At 41.9% G+C, this 27,605-nt stretch overlaps 1 protein-coding gene across 3 annotated transcripts in view; it reads right to left on the minus strand.

Moving 5' to 3' along the window:
• Positions 1 to 27,605, minus strand: part of LHPP (phospholysine phosphohistidine inorganic pyrophosphate phosphatase) — a 104,818-nt gene that overhangs the window by 61,027 nt on the left and 16,186 nt on the right. For all 3 annotated transcript variants that reach the window (XR_014526900.1, XM_083506235.1, XM_083506234.1), the window contains exons 3-6: positions 24,987 to 25,140; positions 21,826 to 21,889; positions 20,246 to 20,338; positions 10,069 to 10,160 (exon numbers count right to left, since the gene is read on the minus strand). Coding sequence is in view for 2 of the 3 variants with exons in the window: in XM_083506235.1 (XP_083362361.1) it covers positions 10,069 to 10,160; positions 20,246 to 20,338; positions 21,826 to 21,889; positions 24,987 to 25,140 (403 nt within the window). In the remaining variant the exon portion in view is untranslated. The remainder of the gene's footprint in view (positions 1 to 10,068; positions 10,161 to 20,245; positions 20,339 to 21,825; positions 21,890 to 24,986; positions 25,141 to 27,605) is intronic.

Genomic DNA, 27,605 nt, shown 5'->3' on the forward strand with positions numbered 1-27,605 from the left:
GAATCGCTGGAAACTCAGAGAGACTCTTGCAAGGCAGAGTCAAACTAAATACAATAGCTCCAGACCATATGTTAAAATCAGGTCTGGTGTTGAATCCATACCAAGTTGAGACTGGTCTGGGGATTTAATGTGCAGAGTGGGCAAGGAGAAGTGAAAAAGTGGAACCTTCCCTTAACTGATGTTTTGTGCCTTGAAGTGTCTGTTACCATCCTTTCTTTTTTCAGGTGGGGTTGCTCCTGGTTTCTAAACTTCAACAAAGAAAAAAGCATACCTGCCGCAGAGTGGTCATGGAGTGAAAAGCACCAGCTGGGGGAGGGTTCAGCACCCCTCTGGCGTTGCTTCCTTTTAAGCTGCTCCTCTGCTCCTGGACTCAATGGCAGAGCCAATTTCAATACACAGGTCTGTCCCAGATATGTCTACTTTGACCCTGTCAGTATCAGTACTTCTCAGGACTTGTCTGGCTGTCCCACAATGTACAGATGTAGAAGAATATTGCACAAGTTGTTCTAGGCCATGTTTTCAGTTCAATCAGTCAATCAGTCTGACCAGTATCCCTTGAACTGAAAAACGTACACTGGAACATGCCCCAGAACTCTTTCCCATGTACAGAGGTGCCTTGGGGGACATGCAGGGACTCCCTGAATGTAGAAATCTGAAAATGAAACAATAGTACTTATGGGATAGGGCAGGGGTAGGTTAACAGATGTTTGGGACTACAATTCCCATGATGGGAGTTGTAGTCTGCAACATCTGGTGGGTGCCACATTTACTACCCCTGACTTAGGATATCTGCAATTATGACTAACCTGTTTGTGCCAGCAAATTAGCATTGCTATTTGTGAGCATTCACAGCAATCACTGCAGTCCTCTCCATTCAACACATAGTAGGTCAAAAGAAAGGCTTTCATGACCAGCCAATTATACTCTGTTTTGTGACTTATGAGGTGAATAATATTTGTTTACATTTGGTCAAAGAGGTGGATGGGCTTCAGCATGTAATCTGTTTAACAGATGAACATGCGTTGCTTGATTTAGTTCTAAAGCAATAAAAATAATTGCCCGACTTGCTCATATCCTGCGGTTACAAAGAAGTCAAGGCCGTTTCCTCCTCCATGTGGCTGTTGGGTGGAAACAAAATGTGAAAGGTACTATTTGGTATAATGATCCACAATGGGTCCACTTTTATTCAGAATAACCAGGCCAAATGCCTGTTTTGTAATGTCTCTTTTTCTTGAAAATCTCACCTCTGTACTTAGGATTACAAAGCTCTCTGGGGTTTTTGGTATTTTATTCTGTCTTCCAGGATAGAAGTGTATTGCACACTGTACTGGGTTTATGCTGGGCTTTTAAATTTTGATAGTGCCATTATAAATGGAAATAGATATATAAATACACATACTATTAACCAGTAAAGCCTTTAAGGAGGTATTATTTCTTACATACTTTTATTTAAACATAGTGTCTTATAATTTCACATCTACATGTAATAATACGATTAGACATCGTGACAGTGACTTTCCTTGGACCACTCTGAATTTCATGGCAAAGTAGATTCACTTTAACTTTAGTCAAGGACGTTCACACAGGAGTGTCTATACACAACACCACAAAGCAGTAGTTGATCTCAAGGCAAATTGGATATATGAGTCATTCCAGTCATCATATGGTGATTTTATCAACTTGGTTTCACAAGGAGCGTGTGAAAAAAGCTGGGTATTTAGGGAGAAAAAAAAACCCTGCCACATTATAGACACTCATTTTAAGCAATTCTTTCTCAAATGTGGTGGCTATTTTCATACGAAGCGCTTCCTACATGAAGCTGACTTGGGTTATGCACACCATTTTCATAATATGAGTGCCTAGTGGAAGCCGCTTGAGACTGGGTACACATGGAGACTGCTCTACATATGTGGAAAGCTATTAGAGGGTACCAGCTTGCCACACAGATCGACCCTATGCCAAAGTCTGTAGCTCAGAAGCAGAACACAGAATGCCTTGGACTGGCATATGTCTTGTGCAACACATGTCTTGTGTCACATTTTTATGTTTTTGTTTTGTTTCTGAAGAAAGTTCTGCAAGCAAAAGTTTTAATTAAGTTTATGGGACTCGACAATGTTTCGTTCCCAAAAGGCAGTCAGTTCTCATGCATACAGTCACTTCAAACTGCACAATATTAATATATGCAATATACCCACTATGCTGGCTCACTGCATTTAGGGTGAAACCTTCACTCCATCTTGCACAATCGCCTCCAGCTGTGAAATGGAGGAATGTGCTTGGAGAGCTCTTAAAAGAAAACACTATATGAGGAGGACAGGGCTTGTGCTTTTGTGGGGGAGGGGGGTCCTTTTAAGGCTCCATAATATCAAGGCATTGGGATGACAAGTTAGGAAAGTGTTGCTTATACTTAGGTCTTGCTTGCAGGCTTCCCACAGGCATCTGGTTGGTCACTGTGAGAATAGGATGCTAGACTAGAAGGGCCTGATCCATCAGAGCTCTTTTTATGTTCTTAACTGAGTCCCCGACTTATATGTTGGAAGTTACCAAATCCATGGACTATATTATAATGTTAGCATCTTTTATCCTAAACACCGAGAAGCTCTTTAGTTGCATCGTAAGGAACCTTTAATGGTCTTTCAGCACTAGCAGTATGCAAATAGTCTATCTAGAGAGAAGACCAACTTGCTTGTTTCTTCAAAGCTTTCCTCTCTTTGGCATTTCTACACTTAAAAAAATATCATGGCACACTACAAAAACATTGCATGATTATCAGCTGACACAGCTGTTTAGCACTTTTCAGAAAAGTTTGAATTTGAAAGCTTTCCCTTCCCCCTCCAGATGATGTAATCTTCAGGCAGATGTCAAGCTTAGTTACAACTGCACATTCTTCACTTCTGAGTTGGACAGACTCTTTAAACATTCCTCTATTTTTAGGCCTGAATTCAGTCCCCTGCAGCCAATGGTTTAGCAGAAGCTAATGTTATTCAACTGCAAAAAGTCTTTCACAGTGTGAACAAAGGTTCACTTTGTAACAGGTTACAGAAAGCTCAGAGCAGCGGCTTCGCCTAGCTCTGTGTTCAGGCAGTCCACGTGATGAAGAGAAGGCCCTTGAAGGTCCCACTGTCCATAAACTGCATTTCAAGTGATAAATGAGGGTTTGAATTCAGAAAAGCATGGGACAGAGTTGTCCCTCCCTCGCAAATGGAGGCATTATGTTCAGTAAAAGAAGAAACACTTTGCATCATGTACCAGTTGGAAACAAGTCAACTTCACACGAGAGTAAAGTAAATACCATTGTTCAGTGGCAAAAGGAAAACTGAGTTCAGAGAGATCTGACGACGACTACCACAAAAGAAGCCATGGAATAATTTAATACTGAACACACAAAACTAAATAGGAATACTGAGTCACTACCTAATATAATCTATATACTCATTCATTCATTCTCATTTCTAGTTTGCCCATGAACCAAAGTCCTCTGTCCAGTTTACAGAAATTGTAGTTTAGACCCAAGAAGTAATATTATGTCTTCTCCCTAGTCAAGGGTAGCCAGCTGCAGACACATGGTCACCCCAGTAGGGTCCATGCAGTAGCAAGTCTGCTAGCTGAATAGATTTAGAGCACTTAAAGCATTTAGGGCTATAACAATGTGTAGCTGGAGGGCTTTTCAAATAGTTATTTATTTTAAGTATTCTTACACTGCTCCAGCTGGCATGGCTCCCAGAGCGGCTTACATAAAGCCGATAAAAATCAGCAGAGACAATATCAATAAGACAATAAAACCTGAGTAGTTTAATTGCAGAGGGGGGAAACAAACTCCAAGATGGGTGGGAAACCTGTGGTCCTCTAGATGTTGCTGCACTACAGTTCCCAGTTGCCTTCACCATTGACCATACTGACTGGGGCTGATGGGAGCCAGAGTCCAACAATATCTGGAAGGCCACACGTTCCCCATCACTGCTCTAAAAGGCTTGGGCAAATAAAACGATCTTCACTTACTGCCAAAAAGAAAACATAACTCAGAGCTAGGTGCATCTCCTTGGAGAAGAACATTCCAAAATCAGGATGCTACAACTGATGCTATTCTCCAGTCATCAGCTGTCTTACCTCCAATGATGAGGAAACCGGAAGAACAGCTAATGAGGAAGATTGTATATTAGGCAGGTGCAGGTACACCAATTCCAGGGGACTGAGGTGTCTTCGGCCCTCTCAATATTTGTTAGAAGGGGGCCGAGCCCCCTCAATCTTGAGGGGGTGGAGGAGGCCAAGCGCAGAGAAGAGTATGGTGCAGCTTCAGTGGCCGGCTCCTCCAGAGTGCCCTGCCTTCTCCAGACGTTGTGACGTTGCACACATGGGCAACACACATCAGGCCCCCTCAATCTTGGGGGCAACTTGGCACCTGTGGCCAGGTACATGAGGGAGAGCTGTGGTCCTTAAGGTACCTGGCCCCAAGCCATTTAGAGCTTCAAAGGGTAAAACCAACCCTATGGATGGTGTCTGGATATCCATGGCCAGGTTCACCCAGTCTATAAATGGTCACAGCTGTCAAACAAGCTGGTGTTGGCTTCAGGAGCACCCACAAGCTATGAACCCTCTTCTTTCTGAGAGAGTGCTGCTTTCCAAAGTACAGGTCAAGGTTGCCACCAACCACCAGCACCTCTATTTTACCATGATTCAGTCTCAGTTTATTGGCTCTCATCCAGCCAAGAGGTCCAGCAGAAGCCCCCCAAGACTATTCCAGATAGGAGTGGAAACACTGTAATATGGTCTTCCAAACCACAGAGCCTCTTCAGGAGGATACTATGGTCAACAGCAGGCTTCCTCAACCTTGGGCCCTCGAGATGTTTTTGGCCTACAACTCCCATGATCCCTAGCTAGCAGGACCAGTGGTCAGGGATGATGAGAATTGTAGTCTCAAAACATCTGAAGGGCCGAGGTTCAGGAAGCCTTGTCAACAGTAATGAAGGCTGCTGAGAGATCAAGTCATTGTGCAATACTTCTGGGTTCAAGGAGGCAATAAGAAGGCCCACTGGAACTAGGCTACTATAGAGAAACCATCTTCATTATTCTGGACCACACTATTGTATCTTAAATCACAAGATGTTCCAAGGGTCTGGTATGCAGTTACTATAGCCTTGGGTAAAAACACTAGTTAAACATTTCTAATTTAAATGGAGCTGGTTGGAGATACTACATAATTCAACCATTTCATTGCCAGGATATAATGCTTTTACTTTGATTTAATCACAGAACAAACAGATCTAATTTTTAGCCTCTCTCTGCATGGTTTCCAGGAAAAGCTACTGCAGTTTCCACATGAAGCATGCAAACCAGAAGGAGGAACCACAGTCTAAAGGAAGGAAATCACTAGTGAAACCACAATTGCACAGCTGTCTCCAATGCTAATGCTTCCGAAGCACATTTCAGCAGCCCCACCAGCTTCTTTAAGACACTACTCTCTGTTACTTTTTGGAATGATATTCAGTGGGGCTTCTAAGTGATGAGCTAGCAAATAATTGATCATACCGCAAGCTATGTGAACAGAAGAAAACACTGAAATGTTTGGGTAACTACCATGGCTACTCTACAGCAGGGTTTTGCTACTGCAAGGTTGGGATTAGCACAGACAAAAACCTTATCCCACCCTGTTCTAAAACTCGCAGCAGAGAGAACAGGAGACTGTTGGGACTGAACGCAGAAATTCAACTATGTGTTGCATGTCTTCAAAATGGAGGCAGGTTTGTCCTCGCAGATTATACTGCGCAGGAGAGCACAGACACTCTGTAGGAAATTTTGGAGAGGCCTGCACAGAATGCCTTTCTTTTCATGGATTCAGTCCAGTCACCCACATTGCTTCATGAATAATGCATTGGCAGGGAAAGGAGAAATATAAATTGGCTTGACAGGCAACCTGAATAAACTAAAGTGGCTCTCGAAATTTGCCTAGTCTAGCAAGTCCGCACAGAACTCAACAATAAGTGAGTGACACGAACCAAACAACCCCAGAGTTTTCCTTAAAAGAATTTAAACTATCTTTTAGCACATGCAATAATGCTGGCCTTCGTAACAGTTAACCATGCAATTAAGTAATCTACCTGAATTCTAAGAAATTGCTAAATATCCACAGGCAATTACATAAAAGCTTAAGGAAGTCCAAATAATACATAGTTTTGATAGGCCCTTGATGGGAGCCCAGTCCATTAATACTTAGAGTCACATGTATGCCACCTTAAGTTTGGTGCTAGTAGGAAAAAGGGGATTAAAGTGGATTTTGAATGGATTTTAAATGAATTTTTAAAGTGGAATTTAAATCTCTATTATAAACAAAAATTCCAGAAGTAGTTCTTCATTTTGTAAACTAGCATCATCCCACTGGATAGTCGTCTCTGTAGTCCCCCCCCCCCATTATTTCTGTACAAGTACCATGAGGCTTTAATGGATAACCAGCTGTTGTAACTACTCTCAGAATGAAAGCAACCATTAAAACCAGCAAATTTAACTTCTACATTATTGCCATAAAACCGACTTGTCAATTTGTACCGTGATGTGAAAACCCCAGGCTCTTCAAAATAGTGTTTTCTTGACCAGATATTACAGAACTGTCATTGAGAGCAAGAACACATTTAAAACAAAACCCAACAATTTATACTCCTATGTTGTATGCTAGCCAGGAAGTGCTTAAATCAAGATCAAGATCAGGGTGAGAATAACACAGGACAGCCTACTCATTTTGTTTCCACTCTCCTGAACAGAATGGTTCTGTTTTATAAGCTGGAGGGAAAACACGGCCGCCTTCTGTCCACAGTCACCTAGCATGCAGGGGAATGAATGCCAAGGGAAAACTTAAGACTCCTGGCAGAACACGTCAAGCCTATGTGACTAGGTTGGTCTCTTTCCACCCCCTGGTGCTATTTGATTCAGCCTGCTTGAGTATTTCAATCTGTTGCGCTCCAAAACAGTACTGTGAGTCTCCTCCTCACATCTGCCAAAAACAGCTGAACATTTTACAACCTCTTGGTATCTTGTGAACCTCGACAACTGTGCTCAACCAAAGTGATGCTAGCCAAGAAAGAGCCTCGGTTCAACCAGGATTTAATATTTCAATTACAATACCTGCAAATAAGAAACCAGAGACTCCTCACCTGCACAAAACGACACACCCAATCCATTGTGCAGCCCTTCCCAATTTGGGAAGACAGTTGCAAATGCCACTGGGTAGTTTTACCCTCTTACTGTAATGTGTTCTCAAGTAACAAAGTATTGGAATAGTAATATGAACTGCATAATTGATGGGAAGGATCTTGGCATCACTCTTGCACAGAGGTAACTGTTACATAGCTCATAGGGGCAGGCCACTACAGCATAGTCTAAAAGACATTTTAATTTTAGAAGTGTAAGAATGAATCTATCAAGAGTTGCAGGCCAAATGAAACACTCAGAACTTCCCCAGTCCTCCTCTTTGAAAAAAGCTTCATGGCCATTCTTGTAGCCGTGGCAGTACGTGCCATACTATGAACACCTAGCTGTCAAAAAAGCATGGGTCTCCATATCTGTTGACAAATTACCGTATTTTTTGCTCTATAAGACTCACTTTTTCCCTCCTAAAAAGTAAGGGGAAATGTGTGTGCGTCTTATGGAGCGAATGCAGGCTGTGCAGCTATCCAAGAAGCCAGAACAGCAAGAGGGACCGCTGCTTTCGCTGTGCAGTGATCCCTCTTGCTGTTCTGGTTTCTGGGATTCAGAATATTTTTTTTTTCTTGTTTTCCTCCTCCAAAAACTAGGTGCGTCTTGTGGTCTGGTGCGTCTTATAGAGCGAAAAATACGGTATACTTTACTTAAAATAAGCCGCACATTCCAATCTAAAGAAGAACTGCTTCCCATTTACATGCTGGCTGGGCTGGGCTGGTGGGATGTGATGTTTCAATCTGTACATTGTTTTCAACCAGGTTTGGGCCTGTGTGTGTGCTTTGATCAGCTCATTCACCAATCTTTTGTAAGAAATGGAAGGAAAGCTTTTCAGGCAATCCAAGCATGGATTTGTAAAGAATTTCATGGGACAAACTTACCTGACAGCTTAGAAAGTTGGAAACCTTTGATCAGTGAGGTACCTGGAAAATGCCATTGTACTGGCAGCTGTTAACAAAGCTTTCAAGTTTTACTGTGATTTGGCAACTGCTGCTTAGAGCCTCTAGGGAAAAACGTTGGTCAAAGCTGCAGTAAATGTACTAATGGCACCATCTAAGGGCACTAGGATGTAGTACACTCATCTCTATCTGAAATGCACATTCTGTGAGCAATCATACTCTTAAAACAGTGAAAGCAACACAAAATATATCAGCTGGGATTTCAAATAGTGTAAACCATCAAAATGAATTTCTTGCGTTTCATTTCCATCTATGCTTTCCTTTATGTTATATTCTAAAGTCCCTAGGGATTCTTTATAGGGCTTTTTATGTATTGTCACTCTTAAAAACAACTATTCCCCATGTCTCCTTTTACACATTATCTGGGATTCAGAGCATTTCTTAGATGTGCAAAGACACTTCCACATACACACCTGGGCTTCCTTTCTGTTAGTCTCAATGGCATCTTCTCCTGTTGCTCTGATTACTACCTTGCATCACAGAGCTGCTTGCCAAGTGGTGAAAGGAGATACAATTTGCACAAAAGGTCTTAAGAGCCCAATGTACATGCAAAGCTCTGCACTAGGCCCCTTGTACCTAGCCACTGTACGGATGCACAAAGCCCAATGTTAGCAAACTTAAGAACTAAAGTACATAGATGGATATGAAGCTGGCTTTTTCAGACCTCAATGGTCCATCTAGCTCAGTACTGTTTACACTGGCTGGCAGTGGCTCCCCAGGGTTTCAGCCCTACCAGGAAATGTTGGGGATTGAACCTGGAACCTTCTGCATCCAAGGCAGATAATCTACCACTGAGCTACAGCCCTTCAAAAATGCAAGGAACTATAGTGTGAAAGTGTTTTTACTTTCCAATCTGCTTGGGAAGTCAGGGCAGGGACTTCTTAACTTGCCACAGTGAAGAGCTAGCAGTATTCCAAAGCGAAGGGCTACAATGACTGTGTGTTTTTCATGTCATTAATGACACTTTGCGAGGAAGAAGGAATCTAACGCTTGTCCTATCACAATCTGATGGCTTCCCTTAGATCACATTCATCATTATTGTTGAGCTTTATAGGTGCAATGTGGGCGGCCTCTGCACAGAAGCAATTAGAATTTGGTTGAATTGTTTAGGTTTTCATAGGAAATAATGGGGAACAAGGACTGAAAAGCAGCTAGCTACAAGTTGTCTTGAGTAAGCTGTTATCATTTTTGATGAAGGCAAACAAAGTTCATGCCCAGAATCTCACATATCACACTTTATTTTTTTAAATAAATTACAATCTCTACATATTTGTAGTATGAATTAGATGGTTCCCAGCTGAAAAGTGTGATGTTACAGCTGTGGAATCTGGGTTTTGACCAGTACTGTAGGGCAAAACATGTTAGATGAAAAACTGAATGCTCTTAACTCTGCATTTGCAGAACAGAATCAGTGGTCAAGGATATACTTTGCATGCAACAGGTTCCAGGTTCAATTCCCAGAATCTCCAGGTAGGGTTAGGTGATAACCCAGCATGATACCCTAGTGACCAGCTGCCAATCAGGGTAGAAGGACCAATGGTTTAACTCAGCCTAAAGCAGCTTCCTATATTGTCATGTTCCTTTCTTTCAAATGGATGTTTGGAAAAACCTTTACAGTCAAAAGAGATTTTGGCTGTAGATGTTTGTGTTCCAAAGTATTAAGATGGCACATGGTTTAATGGTAAGAATGTGGACTTTGTGCGAACTCCAATCCAAAATGAGACCTGGCAGACGATGCATTTCAACATCCTATTTCACAAAATGACCTATTTCTTCTCCTATTATAAATCCATGCATTAAAAGCATACCATAGCTTCATAAAGACAGGGATTGAGTCAGAGAAGGTAAATCACAAGCCACTGTTATATCCTGTGTTTCCATCATCATCTGCATAGAATGTAATGCATATTTAATGTGCACTGACCTGTACTTTCCAGTCCGTACTTGTAGAGCTCTCATACCGCAATGCTGGGCACCTCCAACATCATTTACAATATCATCCCCAATCATGATGGCCTGTCACAGCAATGAAATACAGACAAAAGTGGTGTCAAGTGCATTTGATTCCTGTCATACTTCATCTTCCTTGACATAATAAACTGCTTGATTTGATGTTTAATACAGCCATCATACAAATTAAACAAGATAATATTGTCACCGTATTGATTAAAAGTCAGCTCACCTTGAATATAATTCATCCTCTACCTATGAGGCAAGCACTATACATCCAGGCAATTTGAAAACCATCAGAGAAGTCAACATGCTTTTGAGACAATGCAATGGTATGCTAACATTTCAAGACGTTCCCATCGTATCTTTCAGTTACTAAGTGGTTAAATGGCACAGCTTTATTTCATTGTAACCACAGCCTGTCGGCCTAGATCTATCTATATCAATAGTACTGTGTGCTTTCCATTGCTCACTCTGCAATGGCAATTAATTGCATATTGCTGAGTTGGTTGCGGAGTTAGTTACAGAGTGGTGGGCTTTAGGGGAACAGAAAATGTATTATGACTGGCAGTGTCTCTCTTGGTGATGGTTCCTGTTATTTGTTTTTAAAATATAACTAAATGTTAAGGGGGTGGGGGAAATGTGACTCTAGATTTTGCAAAGCCCATCAAACTGTTTGATGAAGATTTCCTCTGATCATGATATTCAAGTTTAGCAGGTTTCATTTTATGTGAAAAACAATACTCAACACTTCTCCCTTGAAAACATCTGTACCGCAGTGGATTAAGTACAGCTACAGTTGCATCATGTGTGAGACAGAGCAGGCAGATTTGTCATGCTATCATAAGAGCCAGTTGCTAACTGCATGATGATCAAAATGCCTTAGTATGCATAGATGAGCTGTCCCTAATCCAGCTCTCTGTGTCCTGCCCCTGCCCAATTCGATAATGCATAGAATCAGTTGCATCAGTGGCTGTTCCAGCTGTTCTGGTACCATTCTAAGCTGACATGTCATCCAGGTCTCTTTCCATCACATCCAGTGCTTTTTTTCTAGAAAAAGAGGTGCAGGTACTCACAATGAAGTTGTTACAGTAAGTGCCACACTTTTTAACAACAACAAAAAGAGGTGCTGGTACTGTGTACCCTTGAGTACCTCCTGGGGAAAAATACTGATCCATGCCATATCAAAAGGCTATCGTAATATACCATCACAGAAGTTGATCACTATGCTGGCTTCCTCAAAATATACCTATTCTAAAACAGATTGAGAGTATATTACAAATGATTAGGATCCAGTATCAGATTTTCTGGAATTATGTCATGTAGAAAGTAATTCAACTTACTGACACAAACATTGCATTTTTAATGCTCATTTTCTTTCAAGCCCTGCATTCCAGTCATACCAAATGGAATTTTACTTTGATAGAACAAGTACCATGATCTGCTGTCAGTTCTATCATAAAGAAGGGGCATTATTCCCAAATCATTTAGGATTTAAAAAATCATTGGCAAGAAGCCTGACTCAGGCTATCATCTTGCAGGAAGCTATCTTGGCTTGATTACCAGTAGATTTTAATAATTGCTGGATCCAGGAATTAAAGAGGTCTGGCACCATCTTTACACCCCAAGCTGTGATTAAATTCTAACACTTGCTAGGTCCAGGGATTAATTGGAGTGGTCTGGCACCCACAAACTCATAATAGTATATTATTTGGCATTTATGTGAAAGTTAGGGGCAATGGATCTAATTCCAGGCCTAGCTGCATGTAACTAAAGTCCCCAAATGAGGGACTTTGGCTGCATTTTACATTGGCTCCAGAACTCATTGCTCAGCTGGGGAGTTGGATACCTATGATCACACAATCCTATTTTTATAATTACTTCTTACTAGTAGGGATCAAAGTAATTAAGCAGCAACTGGAACCAACAGCAGTAGGCAAGAATGAAGTGGTAGCAGCTGTTGGTGTTCTTGTCTCCACTACATTTTTTATGCAGATTTCATAGAAAGCTGCATAATTCAGTAGCATAAGTAGGAATTTTGATTTAACAACTGAGTGTTCAAATGTGGTTGTTGTTTCAAAATGGAAATTTCAAATTTAATGGATTTTGGAAACAATTGTGTGACTTGCTCAGCTCCAGGTCAGGGCCAAGTTCCCTTCCACTAAACCAGGAGCCTATGCCTAGGCAGTTGTTCTGTTTGCTATCAAATGTTTAAGGAAACACAGTTATCCAGTGGTTTATAAAGCTCCAAGGAAGATGCCTGCAAAATGAGGGGCCTAAAAAGGATCAAATCCCTTGCTGCAATTAACTGGGGCATTTGATTACTGGTGAAGTATTCCTCTCTGTCTCTAAAGAGAAGTTTTCATGCGAGAAGACCATCCACATTGAAAGTGCAGCTGCACATGAGCAGCAGTGCCTATCCAGGCCAGCTTGTGGCATACGCATACAAAAATGTACTCCAGCCCCCTGGGATTTCACAGATTTACTATCGGTGAAGGGCAATAATCACTAAAGGAGGAGCAATTATTCCCAAATCATTTAGGATTTAAAAAATCATTGGCAAGAAGATAGAGGTCAAGAGGTGCACTGTCAAGGGAAATAAAAAACTCTACCTGTCAAACCTAGGTTTAACTTCCTCTCTGACTGCAATATACTAAGGTGGGGGGGGGGTGGACAGGCAGAGAGGGATGGAGGGGGGGAGAGATAAAACCGAAAGGTCACATGCCTGCTGAACGCCAGAATTAAAAGATCTCCAGTTTGTCCGCAGATTTTACACAGGGAGCACAGTTATTTTGTTCAATTAGCATGAGGAAATCTTTTAAAATTAACTAAAAATCCTATTATAGACTTAGAAGGTGCCGCAAGAGGCAAAATGACATTGAAGGCTACAGAAATAAGAGATGTGTCACAAAAGGAAGACAACCATAGATGGGTGTTTTCCTTGAGATAGTGGCTGTTATAAAATTGCAGTACACATATCCTTGTTTTCTTGTGACCAGTGGACCAACGAGCTGTGGAAAGCCAATATTGGAATACTCACTTTGGAAAGGAAGAGAATGATCACCAGAAGATGAGGATGTATATAAGAGGTCCAAATAATATGGACTAGTATGGCCAAAGAGCAAAGAGTCCCAAACTCTGCTTATTCGTAAAACTTACTAGCGGCCTTGAATCAGGCATTCTGTCACAACCTAATCTCTTAAATGTAGCAGGGAGAAAAGTGGCAGCAACTGTCAATCATCTCACACACTTAAAAAAGGCCAAATCAGCAATGGTTAATAATCAAAGTTCAGGAATGAATACTCAATAAAGCCCCTCCTGCCTTTTCCTTTGCAAGGCTTAGTACCTGTGGCATTATTTTTTTGCGGGGGGGGGGGGATGATTCTATCTATTTGGAGTTCTATCTACCTGGAGTTTTATCTGTCCGGCAGAACAAAGGTTGCCATTTTTAAACCACTAGGAACATTTCAAATTTTGAGAGTGTGCTGTCACAAAATGGCTGCCATTGGGGTATGGTGTAATATAACACAGTTGTCATGTGAATCTGGCATAACACAAAATTACACAGTACTGTCATGGTGAAGCATTTCCCATAACTCTATTTCTAGGCAGTGGTACCTCAGGTCACATATGCTTCAGGTTACATACGCTTCAGGTTACAGACTCCGCTAACCCAGAAATATTACCTCAGGTTAAGAACTTTGCTTCAGGATGAGAACAGAAATCTTGTTCTGGCGGCCTGGCGGCAGCGGGAGGCCCCATTAACTAAAGTGGTGCTTCAGGTTAAGAACAGTTTCAGGTTAAGAACGGACCTCCGGAACGAATTAAGTACTTAACCCGAGGTACCACTGTACTAGAAAAGGCTGAGCATGTTGAACTTCTGTCTGCCACACAGCTGTTAAAGGCGCAATATCCTAGTTTTTCCTCAGTGCCAATCCTAAACCAAAGTGTAGGCCACCCCATTAAACACAAAGATACTTACCGGTATCTAATTTCCCTCATTGGCTAAAGCCAGTTACAGGTGGGAGCAGCCAGGCTGGCTCATTCCACAGAAATTGCTTTGAAGGGTACCTGTGCATTTGGCTTCATAACTTTATTTCTAGGAGGGCAAGAGACTGGCTATGCAAGGCAGACATACAATGAAGTAACAGGGTGGCTCTGAGCATTTACCAAGCCCAGGAATTCGCTTACAGTACCAGAATGTGCCACACAATCATTCCAATGCATAAATTCAATTCTGGTTCCCACGTCCCAAGCTTTCTTTGATGGATTGACCTTAATTTTGGGGGAGGGGGAGCCTATTTGTTGCTGTATTATTAAATAATTAGGAGTCAGAAATCCTCGCTGGTCTACTGGAACTCACCCAGATCTGCTACTAGTCCTGGTTCTACCTTCTACTTGCACCTGGCGTACATAATTCACAACTAGATAAACCAATGGTCTGACTCAGTATAAAACAATTTACTGTGTGTTTATCTACGCACGAGTCCAAGATCATTCCAGCTTTCCAATCTTCTATTACCATTGAGAAAGCAGCAGCTCAGGTGTGTTGTCATTGGTTTAAAATAATATTGCTCTTGATGTATCTGCTAAGGTACCTGGACAAAAATAGGGTGGCAAAACAGGAGGCTACACCACTTGCTGACTGAAGAGCTGTGAGGCAGGGCCAGAGTGATGTTTACCTGTCCTTCCATGCTAGTTTACTCCCATGCCACCAGTGTGCATGCAGCACTCCAGCTCAGTGAGAAAACATAAAGCCACTATTCATACTCTCATGTTTTCAACCAGCCTCACATTTGTGGATTGTTTCCATTTTTCAATGATATCCAGGATGCACTGCACCAAGCAGAGGTTTCTAACTAGGCAAATCGCCTTCTTGCTTTTAGTGCAGCATAATGACATTGGGACAAGGTGGGAAAGTTGCTTCATGGACCCATGGGAACGAGGGATGCATTCTTATGCACCATTTCATACCTATATTTGACACTATCAGAATCAGGAATTTGCAACTACCAGTAGTTTATGCACTCTTGTGTGACCCATTGCAACTCCCATTAGAGCAGGACAATTTGCTTCAGATAGACCTTTTTATGATGGCATTAAAGTACTGGAACCTTAACATTATTTAGGTTTTAGCGTAATACAGTAAAAATCACCCACTGTTACAGCAGTCCTAAAACATATGAATTAGGCTATTTCAGTAACCTTTAAAGATGTGTTATTCTTTGTCATATTATTGAATCATAAGAAGGGGCAGGTTACCTCTAAGAGGTTTAAATTTCCTTTCTATTAAAGTAATACCAGCAATCTGGTTTTTTTCTAGGCTATTGAGGAAAGGTTAAAATGAAAATTGGACTTCAGGGAGTACCTTCTATTCCAAGAGCAGGTTGAAAACATCTCAGCTGTAGCAAGCAAAGTCAGGTTCTCTTTACAAAGCAGTTATCAAGGGAGATGACTGGTGATAACTTTATTGATTAAAGCAACTCCAAAAAATTCAAACTTTAGCCACTGTCTAGCTCTGCCGCAGTGAAACGGTTTAAGACACTGCAGTGGCAAAATGAAGAAAGGGGGGGGGGAAGCCCACTGTAATGTTTGATAAAGCACAGATGGGAATTTACAATGATTTAATGATACAGCTAATTTTATATTTAAGTGCAATACATAAATGGGCCTGAACAATTTTATGAGGTGAATGTCAGCATGCTAGGCCCTATTTTATCATCCTAGGCAGATACCAACACACGCAACAAACCTTGCATGCACGAACAGACAAGCTCGATGTACTAGATAAAACTGTCAGCTATTTCCCCCCAAATCACAATGATTATGGCTGCATTTTTGAGCCATTCCTTGTGTCTGCTTCGCGTGTGAAAGATAATCTATGTGTAGGGTGGGGGGATGTGTACAAAATACATGCATTTCTCAGGTGAAAAGAACACGTCTGTCTGTTTCACAGCAAGTAAGTTGAGCCTCAAACAACTGGTATTCACTGTCTCTGACAGTGGAGGTAGAATCCACTGTCCCTCCATGAATCTGATCCCTCCATGAATATGTCTAATTCTCTTTTAAAGCCATCCAAGTTGGTGGTCATCACTGCAAGTTCCATTGTTTATATACTGTATTTTTCGTCCCATAGGACGCTCCGTCCCATAGGGCGCATCTAGTTTTTGGGGGGGGGAAATAAAGGAAAAAAATTTTCCCTTTATTTCCCCCCAAAAAGCAGGTCGGGGAAACCGAACCAGGTCGAGGAACAGCGGATGGTGGCGCTGCGCCTCCCTGCTGTCCCCCGAGCTTGTGGGGCTGACCCATGTCTGCCCGGCGCGAGGGGCGCTCTGCATCAGGGCGCTCTGCCTGCCGGGCGGCAGGTTGCTATCCGCAGCGTGGGGAGCTTTGCGGGGAACTCCTGCAAGGGTCCCCACGCTGCGGATGTCTGCCGGGTGCGGGGGGCGCTCTGCTTCAGGGCGCCCCTCGCGCTGGGCGGCAGGCTGCTATCCGCAGCCTAGACATCCCTGCGGGACCTCCCGCAGGGCTGCCTAGGCTGCGGATGTGTTCCCGAAGCGCCGGGCACTCTGCTTTCAGGACGCCCGGTGCTCCGGGAAGCAGGCTGCTATCCGCAGCCTAGACAGCCCTGCGGGACCTCCCACAGGGCTGCCTAGGCTGCGGATGTCTTCCTGAAGCCTGGAGAGCGAGAGGGGTCGGTGCGCACCGACCCCTCTCGCTCTGCAAGCTTCAGCAAAAGCCTGCATTCGCCCCATAGGACGCACCCAGATTTCCCCTTCATTTTTGGAGGGGAAAATTGCGTCCTATAGGGCGAAAAATACGGTACCTTATAACCTTTCTTTTATATGTCCTGAATCTTCCAGCATTCAGCATCACTGGACATCCACAAGTTCTGGCATTACAAGAGAGGGAGAAAAAACTTTTCCCTATCTACTTTTTCCATACCATGTGTATTTCTATACATTCCTGTTGGAATTCTGAATGGGAGCACATTTTGTTGCTGGTCCCTAATTAATTTCATCTCAGTCAACCCTTAAAAAAATGGAAACAAACACTGTGAGGCACTGAGACATCTTTCTGGGTAGTACAAGCCAAGCACAACAAGGAAGAGCCATCTCCTTGCTAAGACAATGGAAATCTAAGCACAACACTACCAGCAATGGTTTCTCAAGTCTTACCCTACTGAGCAGTCTGAATGCTAATGTTCCTATAGCACTACAGAGTTTTCAAAATAGCAGCATCTTGCTTCAGACACCTTTGCCTTCAAACACACTGAGGGCTCTGAATCACATACAGATGATATACTGGAGGGGACAGGGCTTGGCAAACCCCCCTCCCATTTATCCCAATGTTTGTTTACACCTGAGAAGGCTGAGTGTCTGAATAGGGTTTATGTCGTTCCTGTGTTGCTTCCTTTTAAAACAACCAGATGCAAGCCCACTGAGCTTTTTCCTCAAAATCTGCCCACCTTTTCATCATATGTGTGTGGTGTTTTTAAAAAAATAAGTGGCAGTGTTTTCTGTTTTCTTTTTTGGTTCACTGGGCCCTTCAAACTGGAATTAATGGATTAGTACAAGTGGAATGCTGTGTTCGGTCCTGGCCATCTCATTACTAGAAAGATAGCAACAAATTGGAAAGAGCTTGGGGAAGAGTGGCAAAAACAGTTAAAAGTGCTTTAAGGATTGACTTGTGAAGGAAGATTACAAAAAGTGAAACATATAGCTTAGCTACGTGATAAATAGGAAAGAAGATCAGGATTAAAATCAAGGATCAGGATTTTAACAGACTGCTTGTCTTTAAAAAGAAAAAAGAAGTCACAGAGCAGCATTTTCAGGAACTCCTGGCAAAATAAGGGATAAAAAGTCATTAAAAAAAATTAGTATGACTAAATGCCATAAAAAGCTTTCTTACATTTATATGTCTGCCTGTGTGGGGAAGGATCCTATAGGATTTTGTATCACAGGAATAATTTCCTCTACTGTTATTTACTGTGGTCAAAGCCACACCATTTGGACAATGTTAGGGCACATGATGCTTGCAGTGAGCAAAATAAGATTAACAAATGAAAGTGCAGAACATTGGCAAGACATCTCTCTTTCTGCAATTTCAAAATCAGATAAACAACTGGTATAAAAAAAGCCACACAAACAACTGTAGGAAACACAGGCTGCAGGCTTTGAGCTAGTATTGGCGGTAGAATAATGACTTTGTATTGAAATGACCTCCGTGCAGTTGCTGAAGGGTTATATAATATTTATGAATATTCCATATAGAACTGTGCGAAGCTATCAGCACTATGGTTCGAGAGACAGCTGTGTGGTGCTGGTGGGGAAGCAGACAAGGAAGAAGGACGCACTATATATCTATTTATTAAGTTTATAGACCACCTTTATCTTTCAAGGATCTCAAGGTGGTGTACCTTCTCTTCCCCCATTTCATCCTCACAACAACCTTGTGAGATAGGTTAGGTTAAAGAGACACTGACTGGCGCAAGGTCACCCAGTGAGCTTCATGGCTGGGTGGGGATTCGAACCCTGGTTTCCCAGGTCATAGTCCAACACTCAAACCATTTTGCCACACTACCATAGTGCCAGTCAGTTGTAAGACTCTGTGTGTGCGTATATGCGACTAAACAACAACAACAACTGTGTATAAAAGGGGGTCAATGTGTTCCCGAATGTTAGAATGTAAGAGAGAATAAACAGGGAATGGACACAGAAGGCACACATACTCAAAAAAGAAGAACTTTGGAATGTGATATAAAAGGAAAAGCTTCCTTTAATTTCAAATTCCAAAGTCTGATATTTTCAAAATTAGAATGAACATCCCCCTTCTAAAATCTATTTAAGGGACAATCATCCAACGGACAACTGAGCCTCGATGACTTACTATTTCTTCTCAATGCCTATATTCTATAATACGATAAAACAAACAAAGCATGAAATACAGGGTCAGAGCATCAGCTCCAGGTTCTAAGACACAACACATGCTGTTGTTTTTCTTTATATCATCCAAACCACTGGATGGAATTATTATCTTGTAATTCATAACTCTTATTCCTTCCAAGTGAAAGTTTGTGCTGTCGCAGGAGGACTTATACCACTGGCTTAAAGTGGAGCCAGGGCATGTTGTTCTCCAACTTCTGTATAACAAGATACAGCAAATTAAAAGGCTATGGCACATAAAAGAAAAGCAGTATAATATTATTGTCTTAAACATGTTTAAGAACTTAATTGCTTTTAAATCTGAAACAATACTGAAGACTGCTTTGGGAGAGAAATGCATTGTATGAAAGCTTGAGGGAGAAAATAGTTGGAAGTGATAGTTGTAATGATGGCCACCAGCTTTACTTAAAGGAGTCCTCACCTCCATTACCCAATGAAGAGGAATCTGGTCCCTGACAGACATGAGCTAGTGGATCCTACAATGTCAAAACGCACTCAAGATTTAGTAAAGATAAGAAGTCATTTTTTTAAATTGCATTCTGCCCATAGGCGCCGACTCCATGGGGCCTGAGGGGGCCCGAGCCCCCTCAAAAATTCGTTTGGGGGGGCTCTGCCCCCCCAATAATCTCGGGCGCCCCTCCAGCAGAGCGCCACCGCCGCCCCTCCCCCAGCCCAAAATGCACAGGGTCGGGCTGCATGCCTCCTGCCCTCCCTCCCGAGCAAAAGCTCCACCCAATTTCCTTCGGAGCAGATTAATAGGCGCAGCACGCTCTCCCCTATTCGCTCACGAGGAGGCGGCGCCACTTTATCTGCATATTCATGAGCTTATTTATTATTCATGAGCTTTCCCGGGCCCCCCAATATTTTTTATAAGTCCGCGCCCCTGATTCTGCCCTATGAATGTATTCAAGCAAATAATCTATGGCCAACTCATCCTTTAAAAAGTGGGGTGGAGGGAGTAAAGGAAAGTGAAAGAAACTAAACAGTACCCAACTCATGTGAGTAATCATGAGTGAGCAATTTAACATGGGAACCATCCAATTTTTCTTTTTACAGAAGAGGAGCAGAAGTCCTCTGCAAGTTCGCAGCTCCCATGTTATACCACCTTTTGTGAAAGTAGACTATTTGATTATATTTTCCCTTCCAAACCACCCCCTGGAAGTATTGCTAGAATCAACGCAGATGGTATTAATCAAGAAAGCTTACCTGGTGTGGTTCAATGCCCATTTCTGTCAAGGCTGACTGGAAAAACATTTTGGCTGGCTTTCCCACCACCTCCGCTTGAATATCGCATGCATACTAGATGAAAAAAACAAAATTAACACGGTTAACTTTCAAAACAAAGGTGTCTGATTGATTTACACACAAATAAGGCCACCAGCCTTATCATCATCATAGTCATGTGTAAATAATTGTGCAATTTTCCAATGTACACCTATATTTTTTGGTAATAAGCCTGACATGTTCTTTGAAACTATCCAGAAATTGGGTTTGTTTGTTTGTTTTGTTTTGTTTTTTAAAAAAGCTATGAGTTTCTGTGGGCTACTTGAAAAGAATGTAATGGTATCACAAAAAGTAGCAGATAACAGGCATGCTGCAATTGATAGAAACAAGTCTCTTCATGCTTTGGCTCATTGCTGACATACCACTACTAACATAGCCTGTCTTTTTCTTTCAAGCGACTTGCAGCCTAATCTTTCAAAGATGCAAGTGCATGCCTACAGACTCTGGCACATACTCTGGTGAGAAATACATGTTATGTGCAGCATGGGAACATTGCCTTGAGTTCCTCTCCCTCACAATTGTGGAGGCACACTCGCCCTGTGATGGGAGCATTATCATCAAAGTGAGTTCTCCTGTTTCCATTTCTCTTCACTGGCCACCACTGACAATGGCAAGGTGGCATCATCACAGGGTAAATACGGTTCCAACCACAATTGTGTTGTGCGTTTTTTAAAATTAAGGTCAAAGGCTATGGTTAATGATATTTTATTTATTTATGCATTTATATGCCACCCTTCAATACAAACATTCTCAAACGTTCTCAGAACAATACAGGTCAACAACAATAATAAATTCAGCAACAGCAAAATAATACAAAAAAATTAAGGAAATTAAAGTCAGCAGATAAAAGTAGCAACAAAAGAGGCCTTTCCAAATGAACACTTGAAATCTTGGGGAAATTAAGAGGTAGGTGCTTGGCAAGCCACCTTCGAGGAGGCAACAGGCTTTTGTGCTACATTATTTGCTAAAGCACTACCACAGCTCACATGTGATATGGACTGCTGCTATAAAGATCGACAAGTATGACACATGGGCCCCCACAACACCACTGTCTTTAAATGCCGTCTTCCATCCATCCATTGGTATTTTTAGGGATCATAAAACCCATTCGGAAGTTTTAGAACCTTGCCAGTTGTTAACATATAAAATTGATGAGCTACCTCCTTGCTCACTTTTTAACTCTGCCCCTCAGTTTGTGAAATGCATTTACTCCTAAGCTTTATGGAGCAAAAGGCTCCAAAGTAAATGAGAGAGCTGTGCATTGTTCTTACAGCTGAATATATTTACTCTCCTCCAAATAATCAACACCACCTATGTAACAAGGACTTTTAAAAACGTTTATTTCAAAAAAAAAAAAAGCCCAAGAAAGACAGAGACCCACTTGCAATTTCTAATATAAGAAACCTACATCTGATTTGTGTCCACATGCTGATCAATACAAACAAATGTGGTTGTGCAGTACAATGCATGCAATAAACATATCCCTTTGAACTATAAAATACCTCCAGTGCCTTCATATATGCCCCAACGTCAAGTTTTAAGCCATCTGTTTCTTTATAATAACGCCTGGAAATGAAAAGGTTAAAATTAGATTCAAATATTTTTAGATCTTAAGAACATACAAATAGCTTCGCTGGATCAAACCAAAGGCCCATCTAGTCCAGCATCCTGTTCCCTATAAGGAAGCCTGCAAGAAAGACATTTGCGCAGTGGCACCCTCCCCACTTGTCCTCCTCAGCACCTGGCATTCAGAAGCTTACCGCTTCCAGTACTGGAGACAATACACAGACATCCTGACCACGAGTCCCTGATAACCTCACCTTCCATGAACTAATTTGGTGGGTTCACTATGGTTGCTTTTGACAAAAATGTGAGAGAAGCGGGAGGCCTGATCTCTTGTCCAGTTGAGTCCTATGACATCATCATCATTACTACTACTACTACTACTACTACTACTACTACTACTACTAAATGGGTGTATATGCCACCAAGATGGTGGCAATAAGCCAGAACTCCCTTCTGTACATACACACCTTAAACACTCTTTCTTCTTCCATTGTATGTGAAGAATCTCACTGACTAGCCAAACCAGAAACACAAGATTAAGTGGTCTAGGGGTTTGCCACCCAAGCTGACCAATTATTTTAACCATGTTTCTTTAGAAATGCTGAGGTAGAACTTACTCCAAATAAACTATGCCCAGGAATGAAGCCAGGGCCATTCTTTTAGTGAATATTCAGAATCTTATTTAGCATATTTCTTTTCTATAAATAGTAAAAGAGACAATCAGGATAAGGCAAGTGTTTTCTTTCAAGTCCCAAGACAGATAGGTAGAGAGCAGAAATGTATAGGATGAGCAGTCAGATAAGATTTTATGCTTTATCCTTCTGCCATTTTCGATTATTCAGCATAGCCTCTCTTTAAAATGACCACTTGACCTTTGCTAGAAGAGCCATTAACCTTCTATAGTCTAGCGTAAACAGCTTAATTTTCTGACAGTGGCATGACAGAAGAAATTACAAAGCCAATTCCCACTCTCGGCCCAAAACAGATGCTAAATGTAAATCACTCCAGTTTCACAAGGAGAGCATTCTGCTCCAGTAAGTCTAATGCACTGCGCTTCTAGGTGAGCACACTAAAACTTTAGCTGAAAGAATGTTAGTTTCTTTCTTCAAAGTAATTTTTAAGGAGTGAACTCTATCTATACTTTTCTGTTATATATATATATATATAGAGAGAGAGAGAGAGATTACTACTGAAATACCACATGAAAACAAATAACTGCTGCTAGAAGCACTGCTGCTGCAGCAGCTAGATGCTGCCACAGAAGCTCAATTTTGAATCAAAGCAAATTTAATGTCACCTTCTCACACAAAGCAAAATGATCCCCTTTATGGAAGATGTTACAAGCCTAAGGAGGAGGTTTGAATTACAAAGATCTTGTACACGTCATATTTCTGCAACATTTACTTCACTCCAAGTAAGACTTGGTCTGTTTCCCCAACACACACACACAAACACACTCAGAGGAAGTCAACAATCACAGCAGACCCCTACTTAGCTCCACTGAACTACCTGCATCACTACTCTGAGAAAACCTTACAGCTGTTTAGAAATAAATCAAATGGGACCGCTCCAAGGAATAAAACAAAATGGATGCACTCCAATACTGTCCAGTGCATTAAAAGCTCCAGCCATTGACCCATTTAGTAAACTGCACTGAATTCACTTGGGCTTTCTTCCAAGTAATCATGCTTAGGGGATCAAGGCGCACCACACTGAGATCAATGGGATACAAGGAGCTATAAGCCACATCAAAGCAGGTCCACTCAGAAGAAAGACCTACCAAGTTCACTGGGAGTTATTCTCTAAAGAATCAATGTTAGAGGCACAGTCTTAAATCAGGGCTCCTGGGCGCCCAGTGTGTACATGCTCCCAGCAAGGTGCTCAAGAACGTAGCGGTAGAGCAGCTTCAGGCATGCTTGTATAAAACCGATTATCATTCTAGACCTATTTCAACGCAGTCTCAGCTTTAGTTGCTCTGGCTGATGACCTCTGTCAGGAAAAGGGCAGGGGGGAGGGCAAGCCTGTTGATTCTCCTTGACCTCTCCATGGCTTTGGACAGCATTGAACATGATACTGTCTGAGGGAGTTGGAGGCATGAGTTTAAAGTGGTTTTGCTCCTACCTTCAAGGACAGTTTCAGAGAATAGCATAGGGTGATTGGTGCTCAGCTCCCAAGAAAGCTTTCTTGAGGGATCCAATGTTATTTAACTTCTATGTGAGGCTGCTGTCATCAGGGGGTTTACAGTGAGGTGTAATTAGTATGTTCATAGTGGGTTACATTTCCCATGAAGGAGGAGGAGGTGTGTTGTTTGTGGGGCTCCTGGAACCATCTTTGTCACTCAAGGCCCAGGTGGACTTGAGGATTAGGAGCACCTCTGCACAGCTTCAGCTATTTCTGGATAGGGATAGCCTGGCCATAGTTATTCATGCTCTGGTAAACTCCAAACTGGATTAATGTAATGCAACCTGCATGGGACTGCCCTTGAAGATGGTCCAGAAATTGCAACTAGTGAAAAAAATGCTGCTGCAAAAATGTTGGTAAGGACAGCAGTCCGCAAGCATGTTACCCCTACTGAAAACAGTTACACTGGTTGAGAATTGCTTTTCAGGGATCAGTACTTCTTTAGGATGGATATTAAGCAAAGCAACATATCAAAGGCTGGGAATGGTGTTGAAGCCCAAAAGCCTGTAGCTTGTAAACATCCTAAATGGTGTGCAGCAAGTGTTAAGCAGCCTTAATAAAATTAGGCAGTGTTAAGTGCAAAACGGATTTCATGTTGTTCTAAAGGCTACTGAGACAGTTGCTGTTCTCCTGTGCTTTTAAAAATGGGAGCTAGAGGGGGGAAAATACATGGTAGTCTTTGCAAACACACGTCTAATACACAGCAATAACAGATAAAACCATGGGGAAAGAAGTTATTAAGAAGATAATGCAAAGAGAAGTGCAATAGTGGCATAATTCTCCCTAATTCTGGGCTTCAAAAAAGAAGTCAAAATACAGGAAAAGAACTTGAGGCTGGAAGGGGAAGCAAGCAGCACACATATATTTTTGGCATCCCCAATATTTCTGAGAACTATAAATAAATTGATTAACTTACCCTCTTCCTAGAGATATCAGAACTGGATTCTCCAAACCAATGAGCACTTGGAAGGCAGCATTAAGGTTTTTGTAAGAAAAGTTGTCTGCTGCATCACCAACCACCACACAGTTTGGGTTTGCTCTATCAATATCAGCAAATTCTGGGATAAGATCTAAGGGGGAGAAAAATCAAATTATTTCAGGAAGCCATATATTTGCTACGCTTTCTTCAACTTTTCATTGACTTATCACTGTTGTTCTGACTATTCTTGGGGGGGGGGGGGGAGCCTGAACTACTCTGTCTGATACACCAAAAGTGAATTCAAGGATCTACACACTGAGAACTACATAATCAAAATGGCACAACCCAGCCACAAGAGGGAGGTATCAGCAGGCCTACAGGATTCCAAAGGTTGCAGAAGCAAAAAAAAAAAAAAAAAAAAAAAGGAAAAAACTATGATGGATGGAAACAACAACAACCAAACACACCAATGAGGAGTGAACTTAGGTCACACTCACACCATACGTATAAAGCACTACACCACCACTTAAAAACAACAACATGGCTTCCACCCCAAAGAATTGTGGGACCTGTAGTTTTTTAAGGGTGCCAAGAGTTGGTCTCAGAGTGGCTTCACAATTCATCCCTCTTCACATGGAATTCGGGGAACTGTAGCTCTGTGAGGTGAAAAGGGGCTTCCTAACAACTCTCCGCACCCTTAACAAACTACAGAATTCTTTGATTGTTCAATGTGGTATTAATACCACTTGAAATGTATTGTGTGAATGTAGCTGGCTGACTGTTGTGGGGAAATAATGAAAAACAGGGTTGAGAGAATGATATGAAGCATTCTGGAAGACAGCATGACTGATCAGCTTCCTGAACTAAAGCACTCCACATGGCAATTCCACTTCTGTGTGTGCACGCGCCGTAAAGCACAATGGAAGAACACTGGGAAGGAACTTGAAAAACCCAAGCAATCAAAACTTATAAATCAACAGCAGCTTGCCATCTACAGCCAATCTTTCTGGATTTTGCTACTGTGTATTCTGCAGGTGGCGCTGTGGGTTAAACCACAGAGCCTAGGGCTTGCTCATCAGAAGGTCAGCGGTTCGAATCCCTGCAACAGGGTGAGCTCCCATTGCTCGGTCCCTGCTCCTGCCAACCTAGCAGTTTGAAAGCATGTCAAAGTGCAGGTAGATAAATAGGTATCGCTCCGGCGGGAACGTAAACGGTGTTTCTGTGCGCTGCTCTGGTTCGCCAGAAGCGGCTTAGTCATGCTGGCCACATGACCCGGAAGCTGTACGCCGGCTCCCTCGGCCAATAAAGCGAGATGAGCGCCGCAACCCCAGAGTCATCCGCGACTGGACCTAATGGTCAGGGGTCCCTTTACCTTTATTCTGCATTACATGCAGCTAAATTCTGAGACATCGAAATAAAAATGTTCCCTTTTGATGTTACATAACTGGCACACCTTTGTTGCGATACCAGTGTAAAATTATGCTTTATTCCAGTGAAATGCATCCTCATTCTGAGCACTTCTTTGCTAGCAGTGCAAGACCTAAGGTCAGGTCACAAGCCGCAGCACATCTCAGAATGCAGACACTTGATTGCTGGAGAACCAAGCAAGTGCATCTATGAGATGGCAAGCAGATAATCGTCATTTGGAATGAACTCGACACCCCAAAGTTGCAGCTCAGCATTTTTGTTATGTTTTTGGATGAAACTGAAGAACAAAAGTGTACATCAGCTGTATTTCCAAAAGTGACTTTTTTGAATTACAAGGCAAATTGGCATATCTGAAAATGATGCTCAAATTAGAACTACTGTTGCATCAAGCCCTAGTCCTTATTTCACAAGGTCTCATTGTTTGTTCTGCCTATTTTGTGGAAAAACAAACGAAACCTCTGGAGAAATTTTATAGGTTGAGGGTCTGCATTACATTAATAAATGTAGCAGTTGGCAGATCAGACTTTTTACCTCTTCAAACCCTTTTTTCTCCTCTGTAGTAACATGGCCTTTCTCGGACACCTTAGAGCCAAGAGCCCTGCACTGCTCCAAACATGAATGAGCTTTTCTAAAACATGGAACTTTTTAAAAAGCAGGGCTGTTAGCCCATTAGAAGAGCCCACTTGTGCTTGCAGTAGTACAGAACTCTTTGCGCAAAAGCTTACATCCTGATACCACGTCCTAGAAAGACCAATGTTATCCACCACGCACTGCATGGTCACTTGGTCTTCTAGGAAATACTAGAAATATGTGAGCTTTTGTGCTAAGGGCTTCATGCTGCTTAATAAAGTAAACCCTTTATTTTTATAAATACCATATTAGGTTAAGGTCTGGTTAACTGCAATAACAAATTTTGTAATGTTCTGTTTTGTTTTCAACATGGATACTATTTATTGTTTCTTCTTCTTTCGCATCTTATCAAAGAAAAAGTACAAGTAAACCTTTCTGCTGTCCCCCACAAAATTTATTAGAGGTTCCCCATCCCATCTCTCCAAAGGCCACTTTACTTCATCTCCACCCTCTTCAAGCTGCCAAAAAAACCCAGATGGGATCAAAAGGTTCAGCACAACACTAAATGCAATACATTTTACTGGAAAATACAATACGCCCAATATGTTTGGACATAGC

This window comes from Podarcis liolepis, assembly GCF_965112155.1.
Source record: "Podarcis liolepis genome assembly, chromosome: 5".
NCBI classification, from domain to species: Eukaryota; Metazoa; Chordata; class Lepidosauria; order Squamata; family Lacertidae; genus Podarcis; species Podarcis liolepis.